The sequence below is a fragment of the Leptodactylus fuscus genome, chromosome 2, assembly GCF_031893055.1.
Source record: "Leptodactylus fuscus isolate aLepFus1 chromosome 2, aLepFus1.hap2, whole genome shotgun sequence".
Taxonomy (NCBI): domain Eukaryota; kingdom Metazoa; phylum Chordata; class Amphibia; order Anura; family Leptodactylidae; genus Leptodactylus; species Leptodactylus fuscus.
Genome location: NC_134266.1, coordinates 24988938 through 25005275, shown reverse-complemented (window position 1 = coordinate 25005275; position 16338 = coordinate 24988938). Strand labels below are relative to the sequence as shown.

At 41.5% G+C, this 16338-nt stretch overlaps 1 protein-coding gene across 1 annotated transcript; it reads right to left on the bottom strand.

The window, feature by feature from the left end:
- Positions 1-10151: 10151 nt before the first annotated feature.
- On the bottom strand, positions 10152-15684 carry RIPPLY3 (ripply transcriptional repressor 3). Its single transcript, XM_075266377.1, has 5 exons — positions 15581-15684; positions 13291-13360; positions 10812-10882; positions 10274-10521; positions 10152-10201 (listed from the first exon to the last, which is right to left on the bottom strand). The coding sequence occupies exons 1-5, from the start codon at positions 15682-15684 to the stop codon at positions 10152-10154; spliced, it is 543 nt and encodes a 180-aa protein (XP_075122478.1).
- Between the last annotated feature and the right edge of the window lie 654 nt (positions 15685-16338).

The following is a 16338-nucleotide window of genomic DNA, read 5'->3' as shown; positions in this document are numbered from 1 at the left end:
ATGATTCTGTAATACCAGACACAGCCCATAGACAGACTTGTCACACAGCCCATAGACAGACTTGTCGCTGTTTCTCTCTTCTAATACTGGACATGCTGAAATTACCCAATTTGTGAACCAAATACCATATTGTCTATGAGTCGGCCGACTGTAACCTAATAGTCATGGCCAGCTTGGGAACCAGTAGCCATGGGAATGGATGCCAACCATACATTGAAGCCTGTAACCAGAGAATCTGTTTACATGGTCAACTCTTCCCATTATAGAGTTTGTTTCCCAAATTTACTGGTATCCTCGCATGTAATAATCAGTCTTGACTATGTGACAGCCATTGCTGCCGCATGATACAAGAACCTCTGGGAAAGATGCGGCCGGGCCCATGGTCACAGAGATTAAAGGTCCCCGAGTCATTGGAAGATGCTATCAATGATGAATCTGCCAATACATTTCACTGGAGACAAGTCAGTGCTTAGGCGGCTTTGAAGTCCCAGCGGCCGAGGACTGTCTGTGGCTTCCTCCTCCTTTCTGTGGCTTCCTCCTTCTCACTTAGTTTGTTGTTTACACAAAAACAAAGTTTAAAAAAAAAAAGGCAAATTTAAGCAAAAACCTACAGAGCTTGTTACTGGGGAGAAATCTTAAAGAGGACCTTTCATCAGATTTGGGCACAGGCAGCTCTATATACTGCTGGAAAGCTGACAGTGCACTGAATTCAGCACACTATCAGCTTTCCTGATCTGTGCCCCGGGTAAACCGCTATCGGTCCCGGTACCGTAGCTCTTTACAGTCAGAAGGGCGTCTATGGACGAGCAATGTGAGCAGGGGGAGGGAGCGTTCTTCCTTGCTCACACTGTACAGTGCGATAGGCGCTGCTGTGGAGAAGGACGTTCCTGACAGATTGTCAGGAACGCCCTTCTGACTGTAAAGCGCTACGGTACCGGGACACAGCGCACTGTCGGCTTTCCAGCAGTATATGGAACTGCCTGTGCCCCAAACCAGGAAAGGTCCTCTTTAATAATTCAGCAGGTGACCTGTTGTAGTTAGTGTAGTGGTCACACAAAGATAGTTAATGGGTCTCTCTTTACAGCCTTCAGAGTATAAGGCCCCTTTAGTCCGCCGGAAACAGTATAATATACCTTTTTATTGTCCACCCTACAGCAAATGCCCCCTTTACATGCCCCCACACAGCATAATGCACATTTGACTGCACCCCACACAGTATAATGTCCCCCATTTTATTGGTCCCCACACAGTATAATGTTCCCCTTTATTGTCTTTGGCACAGTATAATACCTGCTGTTACCTGTTAGGGCTAGTTCACATGGGGGCAATGAGGCAGATTTTGACAGCGGATTTCGCCTCAACATTTGCCTCCATACAATGGTGGTCTATGGACACCGCTAGCTTTCGTTTTTCGGCTAGCAGTTTTTTGCTGCTAGCAGAAAAAAGAAGCGACATGACCTTTTCTTCAGGTGGATTCTGCCTGAGGAAAGCAATATAAGTGAACGGGAGGCGAAAAACGTGTCGTGTTTTTTTTTTTTGCCAAAAAAGGGTTGCGTTTTTGGCGCGTTTTTTGCAAAAAAAAAAAGCGACCGAAAACATGACACGTTTTTTTTACGGTCCATTCAATGTAGGGGAGGGGAAAACTGCCTGGCGTTTTCTGAAGCAGTTTTTACCAAAAACTGCTCCAGAAAACGCCTCGAGGTCAAAAAACTGCTTCCTAATTAGGAAGCTGTTTTTTTTCTGGACCAAAATAAGCCAGGTGGTTTTTATGCGTGAACTAACCCTTAGACTATTCCTGTAGGTAATGGCCAATATGAAGCCAAACCAATCGTTTCGCCTCGAAGGAACGCCACACAGTACGTCCTGACATTACTCTCTGACATATGAAGCCACACTCCTGAACAGGTCATTTGCATACAGATTAAAAGTTGATCTCTGCAAATAGAATGCACATTGACAAAAAAATTAAAAATACGAGTGCCCTTCCCCAGTATATAACTGGTTTAGTAGCCATTTTGGAGGTGGCAGACTACTTTAACTCCTTCCTGCTGCAGATGTTTTTTGTTTTAACATTTTCTACTAAAAAAAAAAACGATTAACCCTTCTATTTCTGAAAGCATTTTCACTTTGTAGCATTTTTTACCTAAAAGTTTGCACAAGCACTGTATAAGAATCCTTCTGAATGACAAGGGCCTGAGATTAGCCCAATGGTTTTCCGTACTGAGCTGCGGTGACCTTAGTACAGTATGGAACCCTGTCTTTGTGCGCTCAGACACACAATGGTTAATAGTCTCTCCTCTGCTTCTTATTAGCCCTCGTTTCATTGCCTCCATTTATTGTGCTGCTGATCCCCAGCCGATCAGTGACTGGCACATATCCATCTCTCAATACATTGCAATAATCTGTCCCATCAACAGCTCTGGGATCACCAACCATCCAAGATACTGTGTAATGATTTACCAGCCAAGATCACATATCCCCGTCTGAGGGGGCCTGGCCAGGAGACCCACTAACAAACCTGTCCTCAGTCTCACCTCCTGACCTGGGCTTATCAGTGACCATAGCTGAGGTTACAGAGAGAGAGAAGGTTCATAGGGGCCGAGAAGCAGGAGAAACAATATAGTGATACACCTGATGACAACATTATTTTACGGATTTATGGTGGAATATAAATTTGCTAAATTTTAAAGTTAATAAAAATAAATTTATTATTTCCTACTTTTTTTTTAACTGTCATTTATATTGAAAAATTGTTGTTTTACGTCATACAGAGCAACAAGATGGGATTATTATTTCCTATTTCTCAAGTGATATGTTCAGAGTATGAGCTCAGTGTGACCTTTCCTCACTAGAACTTACAGAAACTTTTTTTAAAATTTTTTATAATTATTATTTATTTATTTATTTAAAGGGATCCTATCATTAAAAACCTTTTTTTTCTCCCTAACACGTCAGAATAGCCTTAAGAAAGGCTATTCTTCTCCTACCTTTAGATGTCTTCTCCGCCCCGCCGTGCGGTTAAAATCCTGTTTTCCGACAGTATGCAAATGAGTTCTCTCACAGCACTTGGGGCGGTCCCCAATGCTGCGAGAGAACTCTACAGTGCCAATACTGTGTAAGCGGCCATTTTCTTGTGGCCGGCGGGCATGCGCAGTCGGCTTTGCCCTAGAAGTTTGAAGCCAACCCCCAGAAGAAGACGCGGTGAAGACCCCGTTCCGCCAGAGGCCTCCAGTGCTGTTTGAGTGCTGGGGCCCACCCCGAGTGCTGCGAGAGAACTCATTTGCATACGGTGGAAAATGGGATTTTAACTGAGAAGCGGAGAAGACATCTGAAGGTAGGAGAAGAATAGCCTTTCTTAAGGCAATTCTGACGTGTTAGGGAGAAAAAAAAAAAGGTTTTAAATGGTAGAATCCCTTTAAAATAATCTAAATTATAGTGTTTTTGTTTGGTTTTTTTTTAAATGTGTATTTAATTAAATTTTTACGATTTTTTTTCCCCATGTTTCATAGTCATAAAGTATTACGATAATTATTTTTCATTTACAATATTCATTATATGATTTTTTTTGCTCATTGTTCAAATTATTAAGTCTTTTGTTGTTCGACAGATTCTCAAAGTTTGGAAGCAGTGTAGTCTGCGTAGGGATATGCGTCGTCCTGTGTCATTCTCACTGTTGGAGCTGCTGATGTCTGTGTTGTCTGTGTTGTGTTTGGAGGTTAGTGAGGTCTGTTTGTTTCGCGCTGCGTTCTCTCTAACCTTTTTCTGCGCGCTGCGCGTTGGGGAGCTAGTAGTCGGATAGCTACCGCTCATATATTCACCCGGATTTGCTCATGTCTTGATTATTACTGTTGTTGTTTGGTTATTTTGGTTTCTTTTCTTCAGGTTCCTCGGTGGTGTCAGTATGGATTCTCGGGCACTCCTAAATATTTTGGGCAGAGCGGCAGTTTGTCCGGGAGGTATGTCTCTGGGTTTCTTCGGCGTGGACGTCCATTGGCTTGGTATCAGGGGACTGCGGTAGAATCGTGTCTTAGCGGAGGTGGCAAAGTTTAGCAGGTCGGTGACTAACACAGTAGTTTTTTTGATCCACGCCGGAGGTAATGACCTTAGCAAGCTGGCGGACCTGATTTCGGTCATAAAACAAGACTTCTCCCGTTTCCCTGATTTCTTCAGTAAAGTGATCATGGTGTGGTCCGAGATGGTGCCCCGTGTGCGATGGCGGGGCGCTCGGGTCCCTGCGGACCTTGAACGGGCAAGACGTGTCTTGAATGTTAGAGTGTCCAGATTTGTTAGGTCCTTGGGAGGTGTAACAATGAGGCATGCGGAATTAGAAGGGGACAATAGGGACCTTCTGCTTAATGATGGGGTTCAGCTGATTCCCATCGGTCTGGATGTGTTTTTTGTCCGGTCTCCAGGATGGTTTGGAACGAGCTATAGTGTTGGCAGGTGGGGTTGGTCAGGGCCAGGTGTAGAGGGTACACCGCCCCCATGTCCCAGGAAGGAAGATAAGTGGCCTACATGCCCGCTGGTGGTCAGCGGATGCCATAACGACAAAGGTCAAGGTCAACAGCGACATGGAAAATCCATTTGTTGATATTACGGTTCAATTTCATTTAAATATTTACTCTAAATTGTTAAATTACTTTAAATAAATCTGTGGCCAATCCCACTAACCAAATATGACGGGGTCCATGTTAATTTGTTGTATGGGGCGGGGGTTTCAACTATTTATGGCTTTGATAGCTATAAGTCCCCGAAGTCATGGAATAGATAGATATGAGATAGATAGATAGATAGATAGGAGATAGATAGATAGATAGATAGATAGATAGGAGATAGATAGATAGATAGATAGATAGATAGGAGATAGATAGATAGATAGATAGATAGATAGATAGATAGATAGATAGATGATAGATAGGAGATAGATAGATAGATAGATAGGAGATAGATAGATAGATAGATAGATAGATAGATAGATAGATAGATAGGAGATAGATAGATAGATAGATAGATAGATAGATAGATAGGAGATAGATAGATAGATAGATAGATAGATAGATAGATAGGAGATAGATAGATACATAGATAGATAGATAGATAGATAGATAGATAGATAGGAGATAGATAGATACATAGATAGATAGATAGATAGATAGATAGATAGATATGGGATAGATAGGAGATAGATAGATGATTGGATAGATAGATAGATAGATAGGAGATAGATTGATAGATAGATAGATAGATAGATGATAGATAGATATGAGATAGATAGATAGATAGATAGATAGATAGATAGATAGATAGATAGATAGTGACTGTATACATATTGAGGCCGAGTAGTCGCTGGCAGGATGTTACTGTATATACTCTGAGATGCTGTTTTGCCTTGTGATGAGGTCTATGTGAACCATCAAGACAGTGACCCGAGAATCTGAAAGTGACCCCAGGGCCATCCATCACAGTGCGGGGCTGTCACAGGGGGCAGGTATAGTGTGTGCTTATTGCGGTGTGTGATGGCCCCGTCACAGGATGTATTCACCTGCAGTAAGGAGAAGTGTCACAGAATGTCACAGGCCTTGATATGACATTTGTGGAACATGATTGATTACATTGCAGGGAAAGAAATTCAATATTCTGCCCTTGTAAGCCAGTGACACTGCTGTTTAGGCCTATCTGACCCATGGCAGTCACGTCAGTCCATCGGCCTCTATTGTGTTCTGGGGCTTGTAGAGGAACACAAGTAAATTATCCTTTCACTTGAAGAGGGCTTGTCCGCTCCTGAGATGTCTCTTTAAAAGGAATGTACAGCCATAAAGAAAGTTTACCATTTTTCAAAGTTTTGAAGTTTTGTAAATTTGGTTTTGCTGTCTTTGTACCGACCCAGAACATTGTCATTTTTATCACTGTAAAAAATAAAAAAAATGGAAGTCTGTAAGAAAATTGTGCATTTGCTTTTTTTCCCCAATTCTACTTCATTATAGGGCAGTGTAAACCTAGAATAGTGATTCCAGTGTCATATGAAAGGTAAGATTGTCAGGTCTACCTATTACTGCCAAGCTCCGGCTGTAGTAATACTCGGCTCCGCTGCAAGGACGTACAGGTAAGAGTGGACCACCCTGATGTATATAGTCTATGGGCGGTCCAGAACTGGTTATAAGGAGTCTGTTATCAGGAAAATCATTATCAGATTAATGATCACACTTTGCAGAGCACCTTCTACCTTCTACACTTTCCAAAGATGTCTTTCTTATTTTGCATTGTTGATCCATTTTCATGAAAATATCCCCTAACTGTGGGAAAAGTGTTACAAAGTTGTAGATGTCTCAGGCAATAGGGTAGACATGGAATTGCCTAGAGCAAAGAGTGAAACCCTAGCAAGAGAGGACACGCCCCTAAAACCCCTTTTCTGCTAATTTGCATAATAGTAAAAGGCTGATTTTTATGAACATGGAGTCGCAATGCATCACAAGAAAGACATCCTTGGATAGTGCAGAAGGAGATTTGCTTTACAAGGTGCTGTCATTGATGTGATATCGATTTTCCTTCGGACAGACTCCCTGTAAAACCTCACGTACAAAAATAACCTGAAAATGTGTCCGGTCATGAACCAGGACTAATGGCCATGAGCGGTGAAAAGTTCATCTCTGATGTTTTGTGTTGCGTTCCTGTGACTTTTTGTTTAGAAAACTCTCATGTTGGTATTTTTGGAATATTCCTTGGCCATATTAGATAATACCCCCTTGTTTGGTATCATTTATCTGATGATATGGGCCTTGAACCGTCATCATGTGACATTCCATGGCGGTGCGTGGATCAGCCAACATAACCCGGATGGAGCAGACTGACATCATTCAGACTGTCGCCAGCAAAAAATATACACACCTTGTACAAGTTCTGCTTGACTAAATTCCACTTCTGGCTTCTAAGCTTTTCTTTTCCCATGGATGAGCACCTAGAGAGCCCGATCTGTCCTCCTGCAGGCACCGGATCCTGCACACAACCCCCAGGTGTTAACCCCTGACTGTCCGTCCCTAAGAACGTTATTCATCTGCACCATTCCCTATGTACAAAAAAAGGCTATATGTAATTTAGGCCTCATTCTGACCAGCATGAGGTATAAGGTGCCATTCCTTTAACTGTAATACCAGTCACTGCCTGAGGACAGGGGTGGCACTGTTTTTGAGAGAAAGCGGCCATGTTTCCTGCAAGTCCTTTTCATAATAAATATAATATAAAATAATAATAATCGATTATATTTTATCTGAAATTCTAATCCCAGTCACTTTCAAAGCTGCGTGGATTTCTGTCACAGAGGATAGAAGCAGATGTCACAGTTTGGGTGATGTTCCCGGAGTGTCATCTCCCATAACTTATTCCATTGGCCCGCACCAATATTTTTGGTCTTCTATCAGATAACAGAGATAACATCTATGCCCATTTTTCAAGGCTGATGATCCTTCTAAGTTTGGCAGATTGACCCCAGAGGGATCAGGGTTTGCCTTTTCATCAGTTTTTGGATATGTTATATATCAATTAGCCAAGTGGACAGTCGAAGAGTCAATCAAAGGGGCATTCAGTGGGTCAGGCTGCGACCTGTAGCATATATGGCTAATATCTGTCTGCTTGTAGATCCTCTATAAGAATTTATTAGGCTTCACTCAAATAGCATTTACAGCGGTGGATTTGTCATTTCAGGGGCCCCCCCATATCAAAATTTGTACACCATGCCCTGTTTTATTGGAGCCATAGGTCAAAAAATCTGGACAAAATAGTGCAAATTAATCTGTTATTTGGGCCAGTAAAGCCAGGCTACCTATGTGGCACTGCTCCATATATTATTCTACTCTACACAGTGCACTGCCCCCTTTACTGGTCCTCACACAGTATAATGCTCCCTTTACTGCCCCCCCCCCCACACAGCATATTGTACCCTTCAATAGACCACACAGTATATTGTACCCTTTACTACCCCCCATACACAGTATGTTGTACCCTTCAATGGACCCCACACAGTATAATGCCCCCATTATTGAACCCCACACAGTATAATGCTCCCTTTATTGGATCCCACACAGTATAATGCTCCCTTTATTGGATCCCACACAGTATAATGCTCCCTATATTGGATCCCACACAGTATAAAGGCTCCCTTTATTGGATCCCACACAGTATAATGCTCCCTTTATTGGATCCCACACAGTATAATGCTCCCTTTATTGGATCCCACACAGTATAATGCTCCCTTTATTGGATCTTACACAGTATAATGCTCCCTTTATTGGACTCCACACAGTATAATGCTCCCTTTATTGGATCCCACACAGTATAATGCTCCCTTTATTGGATCCCACACAGTATAATGCTCCCTTTATTGGACCCCACACAGTATAATGCTCCCTTTAATACCCCACACACAGTATATTGTACCCTTCAATGGACCCCACACAGTATATTGCCCCCTTTATTGGACCCCACACAGTATAATGCTCCCTTTAATACCCCACACACAATATATTGTACCCTTCAATGGACCCCAGACAGTATATTGCCCCCTTTATTGGACCCCACACAGTATAATGCTCCCTTTATTGGACCCCACACAGTATACTGCTCCCTTTATTGGATCCCACACAGTATAATGCTCCCTTTATTGGACTCCACACAGTATAATGCTCTCTTTATTGGACCCCACACAGTATAATGCTCTCTTTATTGAACCCCACACAGTATATCGCCTCCTTTATTGGACCACACAGAGTATATTGGTCCCTTTTCTGGCCCCACACAGTATATTGCCCCTCTACTGGGCCCCACCCAGTATACCGCCCCCTTAATGGGCCTCCACACAGAATATTACACCTATGAAAGTAAAAATGTGCTGATCCCAAAAGGAATTAGTTCTATAACAAATAAACTTTCACTTACACAACCTCCCCACTGCCACTTACATTGCTCTTGTTCACATTTTTCATAGTTTGACACTCAATCAATGGCGGCAGGGGTGAAAATAAATAAAAACAAGACGCACTCACCTGTCCTTTTCCCGCCACCCCAGCTGCATCTCCATGAACCCGGTGGCTGTGGCGGGGATGGTAGAGTGAAGGACAGGTGAGTATGACTTTTTGTTGTTACTGTTTTAACCCCTTCCCCATCCACTGCTAATTTTTGTTTGTGACCTAGAAAAATCTATAAAGTTACATTAAAGAAAGACCAAGACAATACGGTGTTTGGTATATGTCAGAGCCATGCTAATATTATTTTTAATAATCCACTTCCATTCCATTCATCTCATTAGTTTAATATAAATCAATGTCAAAGTTTACATTTTTTTTTATAACATGTGCAATAAAAATTTTTTGAAAATTATAATTACAAAATATACAGACTAGTTACAATAAAAGGATTGTCTGGTGGAATTGACTTTCACCCTACGGGTTGGGGCTGCATAGCAGATTTGCCTTTCCTTCACCATTGGGCAATTGGCTACTGCTTTTGGTGGTTTTACAACCAACTTTTGGAAGGATATGTGTTGTTCATTCTGAATGGAGTGATAGTCGGGCAAGGCATACATTGCTTTATACATATCGGAGATATATTTGGCTATGTCTTGTGTTCCTATTAATATACCTGACCACTGCTCCATTCAGAGGAAGGAACAAAACTCCCTCATTGGGTATGGGTAGGTGATAACTTTCCCAGACTGGAAAACCCCTTTAAGTTTTTTGTTTTTAGGGTTCTCAAAGCTCAACCACCTTGCAACAGCTAAACCGATGAAAAGGCCAAATTCTAGGTATCCATTGTTCCTTCATCCCCTGGGAGTCCACCTCAAGCATCCTGAGATGTTGACTTCAACCATCTTTCACACTATGCGGTGCCCATTTCAAGAATCCTTCTCCCCATGAGATGTCCACCTCAAGCATCCTTCATCTATGAGATGTCCACCTCAAGGATCTTTCACCTCATGAGATGTCCATTTCAAACATCCTTCATCTAAGAGATGTCCACCTCAAGAATCTTTCACCTCATGAGATGTCCACTTCAAGCATCTTTCACCTTATGAGACCCTTCATCTATGAGATGTGTTGCTCTTTGATCATAATAACCATAAGGTTCCAGTGCAAACTAGGACGTCATTTCTTGGGGACATCTTATGATACCTCTAAAACCTTCCTAAAACAGAAGGAGACCATACGAGGAACTGCAAGGCAAACACAAAAGCCCCATTGGGTTTTATGGACAGCTGCTCCATCTTTAGTCTATATGTGATGACTTTTGGTGCTTTGTTTAGTTCCAGAGGAATATCCCAAGTCTTCTTCCACCATGCGGTCAGCTTCTCTGCCTGGAAAACCCTGGTAATACTGATAATAGTTACAATAGTCCATCTCATCTTCCTCTTCCTCCTCAGACTCAGAATCATCGTTGTAGAAATGTATGGTGGCCTGTACTGGGAAACTGGCGAGAACTTTTTTCCCCATGTGTTGTAGGTATTCCTCGGTCTTCGATTTGGGCATGTAAAGCCTATGGAATAGAAAGAGATAAAGGTAAGAATGTGGCAGAAGAAATTACCAAGCATGAAGAACGGAACTAGAATGATGGAACTTTCTGCTAAATCCCCCCAAAAATCCATTTCTCCTGCATTAACCTTTGTGCGTACAGTTTTATGGTTGGCCTAAGTGGATAAACAGTATACAGCAAACCTCTAGGCTACCCTGAGTGGTCATAAAAATCAGTGTCTATGCTGAGGATTTGGACCTGTGTTTCAGAAAATGCTGCTTAAGGTCGGACATTCACTTTAGACATTGACCTACCTTACAGGGTGCTGAAATCCGAGCGCTCCATTCTTCCCAGTTATGTCATTGCCACTATCAGTTGTGTTACCCTGTCAATGGAAAAGAGAATTCAAGGAATGTAAAAATGGTTTAGACCTTAAACTTGTCCAAATAGGACATTACATGGACTACATGTCATGTGCTCCATTAACCATTTGTAGGACAGAATTTCCATGGTGAGAAATGTGTTCCATCAAGTCTAATAATCTTTCTACCCGATTGACTAGGTTAATACAATTTTGTCTATGTTTGTCTATGGAAACCACTGAGGCATTACAAGTGCTATCACATAGCTCCCAACCATCCTGGATTCAGTGGGACAGTCCCAATTTTGCTCTCCCAACGTCCCAGATAGCTTACAGTTTGTGCCGCGATGACAATGAAGTGTTTTGCTCTTAACAAACCTTGCTAAGGTAGGGTAAAGGCTAAATGGTAGGGTACAGGTAGATGCTAAATCCTACTAGGCTAAAGGACCTTTGAGGACGCCATGACTATATGATCAGACTCTTCTGTGGGCAGAGCTGTTCTGGATACTACAGGACAGTGGGATGTTACATAGAATGAGGAAGCTGCTGGGAACGGAGACTAATGGAAGGAGACGGAGAGACAGCATGTGTGAGCAAGAGGGGGAGCTGGGGCAGATGTAGGGGGTAGTTAAAATGAAGTCAGATGAAGGGGGCAATTAAACTGGGGGCAGATGAAGGGGCAGTTAAACTGAAGTCAGATGAAGGGGCAATTAAACTGAAGGAAGATGAAGGGGGAAATCAAACTGGGAGAAGATAAAGGGGGACATTAAGCTGGTGGCCGATAAACAGGGACATTAAACTGGTGGTAGATAGAAGGGGCAATTAAACTGGGGAAGGTGAAAGGGGGCATTAAGCTGCTGACAGATGAAGGCGGGACATTAAGATGGTGGCAGATGAAGGGGAACATTAAGATGGGAACGGATGGAGGGGGACATTAATCTGGGGACAAATCAAGGTGTGGACCTTAAACTGGGGGACAGAAGGAGAGTGACATTAAACTGAGGGCAACTGGAGGAAGACATGTCTGCCTCTAGGTGCCCCCAGTGTAATGTCCCCCTCCAACTACCCCCAGTGTTTAATGTCACAAAAAAAGGTTTTTTTGAATAAAAATTCAGCACCATGAAGACTTTGTATGTTGCATAAAATATAACTTTTAATTAATTTGTGTTTAATGTCCCCCTCCAGCTGTCTCAGTTTAATGTCCCCACTAGTATCTGCCAATTTAAACTGGGGCACGAGGAGAGGGACTTAATACTGTGGGAAATTGAAGGGGAACATTATATTGTGGGGGCATATAATGTTAGGGTGACTGGAGAAGCATTATACTGTGTTGGGGGCACATAGAAAAATAGATGAGAATGGGTGGAGTCAATGTAGAATTGGGTGGAGCTAAATTTGCTGCGGCGCTCATAGCGCATCAGATATCTTATCCCTTTTTCTGTCCTTTGAAAGTTATCATGCTCTGTTTAGAAAGCTAATCTTAGGATACAGTAATGCCTGTGTTGTGGTGTAATACTATCCCAATACTATAGATCATCACCAGCCTGGAACATGTAGGGATCCTATTGTCTGCGCTAGGAATATCCTTTCCCCTGCAGCCTCAGGAAGTGTTTTACCAAGAAAACACGAGCCTCTACTAAATCCCTATTCACATGGACAATAGAGCGGATGCTATCTGGACACTGATCAGCTGTACAGACACTACAGAGGAACACAACAAACTGCAGAGGAATTTTAGGATTTCCTATATTATTACTCTAAGAAATTAACAAACACTGAGGATAGATAGATAGATGGATAGATAGATAGATAGGAGATAGATAGATAGATAGATAGATAGATAGATAGATAGATAGATATAAGATAGATAGATAGATAGATAGATAGATAGATAGATAGGAGATAGATAGATAGATAGATAGATAGGAGATAGATAGATAGATAGATAGATAGATAGATAGATAGATAGATAGGAGATAGATAGATAGATAGATAGATAGATAGGAGATAGATAGATAGATAGATAGATAGATAGATAGATAGATAGGAGATAGATAGATAGATAGATAGATAGGAGATAGATAGATAGATAGATAGATAGATAGATAGGAGATAGATAGATAGATAGATAGGAGATAGATAGTTATGAGATAGATAGATAGATAGATAGATAGATAGATAGATAGATGATAGATAGATAGATAGATAGATAGATAGATAGATAGATAGATAGGAGATAGATAGTTATGGGATAGGTAGATAGATAGATAGTTATGGGATAGATAGTTATGGGATAGATAGATAGATAGATAGATAGATAGATAGATAGATATGGATAGACAGATATGGATAGATAGATAGACAGATAGATAGATAGGAGATAGATAGATAGATAGATAGATAGATAGATAGATAGATAGATAGACTCTTACCAGCTTCTGCTGTGTGTCTGATGTTCTGTCTGTAGAAGAGAACTGCCATGGTCTCCATATAGTTGTGTCACTAAAAGATAACAGTGTGATAATGACTATATACTAATGAGTAATGATCCTCATATATGGTAATTATATACTGTATATATGACATGGATCAGGGGACATTAGTCTTTCTCTTCATATCTTTCTTTACTAATATCTATATCACATCTTTCTATCTATTACATATGTATCTCCTTCCTCCCCGTGTCTATGTGACTGTTGCTATATACCACTGTATATATATATTTCCTCCCATGCATTAAAACCATTACCCGCCTGGATGCTGCTGAGTATACAGCTCGTGTTCTGCTCCATTACCTGTATATACACATACACATGCGTCCATTGACCATAACTCTCACATTCCTGACAATATTGTTCATACATAATACAGATCTGGTCTATTATAGAAAGGTCCTTATTCTGCCCACAACACCCCATAGAACAAACAGATGTGTAGAGCGGTGGTATTATGAGCCACTGCAGGCGGTGTAATATTAACCAGCATTTATCAGACAGCTTTCTGCTCCACTTCTTTACAATTCCACTTCAAAGGCTCAGGCTGCAAACACCTCCAGGCCGGAGGAGACAGCGCTAATCCTATAATTAACAGGTATAGGGGGGAAAAGTCACAGACATCTGTATTATGTCTCAGACAGAACGCAGCGCTGACACGTTACATGGAATCACATGCAGCAGAGCTGAGCCTGTCATTTAGCACAACTATAGTAAATCTCTTAGGCCTGACTGGGACTCATAGCAAAGCTGCACTTGTAGCTCCTGGGCCCCAATGCAAATTATGTAACGGGGCCCCTATTTGCCATGTGCTGTCTGCAATACTGGCCATAGGGCCCCCTGGAGCTCCTGGGCCCGGTAGTGATTGCTACCTCTGCACCACCTTCATGGCTGGTTATCAAGAGGACACCTCATGTATGAGAAGATAACCTGGCCACAATAAGGACATCATGGCTGGTTATCAGGAGGACACTACATGTATGAGAAGATAACCCCACCACAATAAGGACATCATGGCTGGTTATCAGGAGGACACTACATGTCTGAGAAGATAACCCGACCACAAAAAGGACATCATGGCTGGTTATCAGGAGGACACTACATGTATGAGAAGATAACTTGACCACAATAAGGACATCATGGATGGTTATCAGGAGGGACACTACATGTATGAGAAGATAACCTGACCACAATAAGGACATCATGGCTGGTTATCAGGAGGACACTACATGTATGAGAAGATAAGCTGACCACAATAAGGACATCATGTTTGGTTATCAGGAGGACACTACATGTATGAGAAGATAACCCTACCACAGTAAGGACATCATGGCTGGTTATCAAGAGGACACTACATGTATGAGAAGATAACCTGACCACAATAAGGACATCATGGATGGTTATCAGGAGGGACACTACATGTATGAGAAGATAACCTGACCACAATAAGGACATCATGGCTGGTTATGAGGAGGACACTGCATGTATGAGAAGATAACCCGACCACAATAAGGACATCATGGCTGGTTATCAGGAGGACACTACATGTATGAGAAGATAACCTGACCACAATATGGACAAGGCATGGGAAACAGTTCCTATATTCCTGGTCATATCTGTTGGCCATATCCATCAAGACAACAGATGTCACCACTAAGATGATTATAGAAAATCTTCAGAACTCTGCAAAATTGTTAATTATCCAGACCCATATGTGCACAATTACCCAACAGAGGGGCCTTTCGGTCTCCATCAGGTTGACATACATTGAGGATACCATAAAAATGTCCCTAAGTTATACAGAGGCATCCAGGGCAAAAGAATACAGCCCGGTATATGGATTTATGGCTGATACACTATATGCAACTAGAGGTATATGTCAGAGGCTTCCATCATGGACACGTCCCCCAGACAAGGAGGTGAATGGTGAATCGGCTCATGTAACAGATGTCCCGAGAGAAATGAAATATTCTTCTATTTTACTTCATCTACTGGGTTTAGATTGTATGTCCTCTATTCAGTTTTCTAGTGGCACGTGTTAAACCCTCCCAAAAAACAAAAACATACAAAAGGAAAAAATCTAAATGTATCGGAAACAGATACAATGTTTGTTACAATCTAGTCTGACTGCCCCTAATATTTTTTTATTTTTTGCATGTTAAAGTTAACGGACAAAATCTATAAAGATGCAAGAAACGAAAAATGTGAAAAAAAATTATCTAAATCTTACCCCTCTCCTTGGCCAGGATGCATAGGGTTGGGGCTGTTGATGCCCCCGGAGCAGTGACATAGATGGGCCACTGTGGCCTTGAGAGTATAGTGTGCAGAATCCATAGGTCAGGCTTGTAGGTCGGCTCCCAGCAAACTGACTAACACATTCATTGAGGCTCCTTTATGTCACAGCTCTCACCTAAAATAAACAAGGCGTCAGGTAAGGGGGAGGAGGAAGGAGAGAAGACACCCCCTGGGCTTGTAGACGGTGCACACTTCTCCAGTCACTAGACCCTTGTAAGGAGGGCTGACTGATAGAGGGGGAAGCATGCTGCAAGTAGTATATAGTAGTATATAGCCAGGGGGTTAGTCTTGTATAATAGACAGCAAATAGTAGAAAAAGAAGATATTAAAATTAAATAAAAGTTTAAAATAATAAGATTAAAAACATCCAGAAAATGATGTTAATAATTCCTCAGTTATTAAGTTTCAGGCTCCCATTCACATATTAATAGATAGATAGATAGATAGATAGATAGATAGATAGATAGATAGATAGATAGATAGGAGATAGATAGATAGATAGATCGGAGATAGATAGATAGATAGATAGATAGATAGATGATAGATAGATAGATAGATAGATAGATAGATAGATAGGAGATAGATAGATAGATAGATAGATAGATAGATAGATAGGAGATAGATAGATAGATAGATAGATAGATAGATAGATAGGAGATAGATAGATAGATAGATAGATAGATAGATAGATAG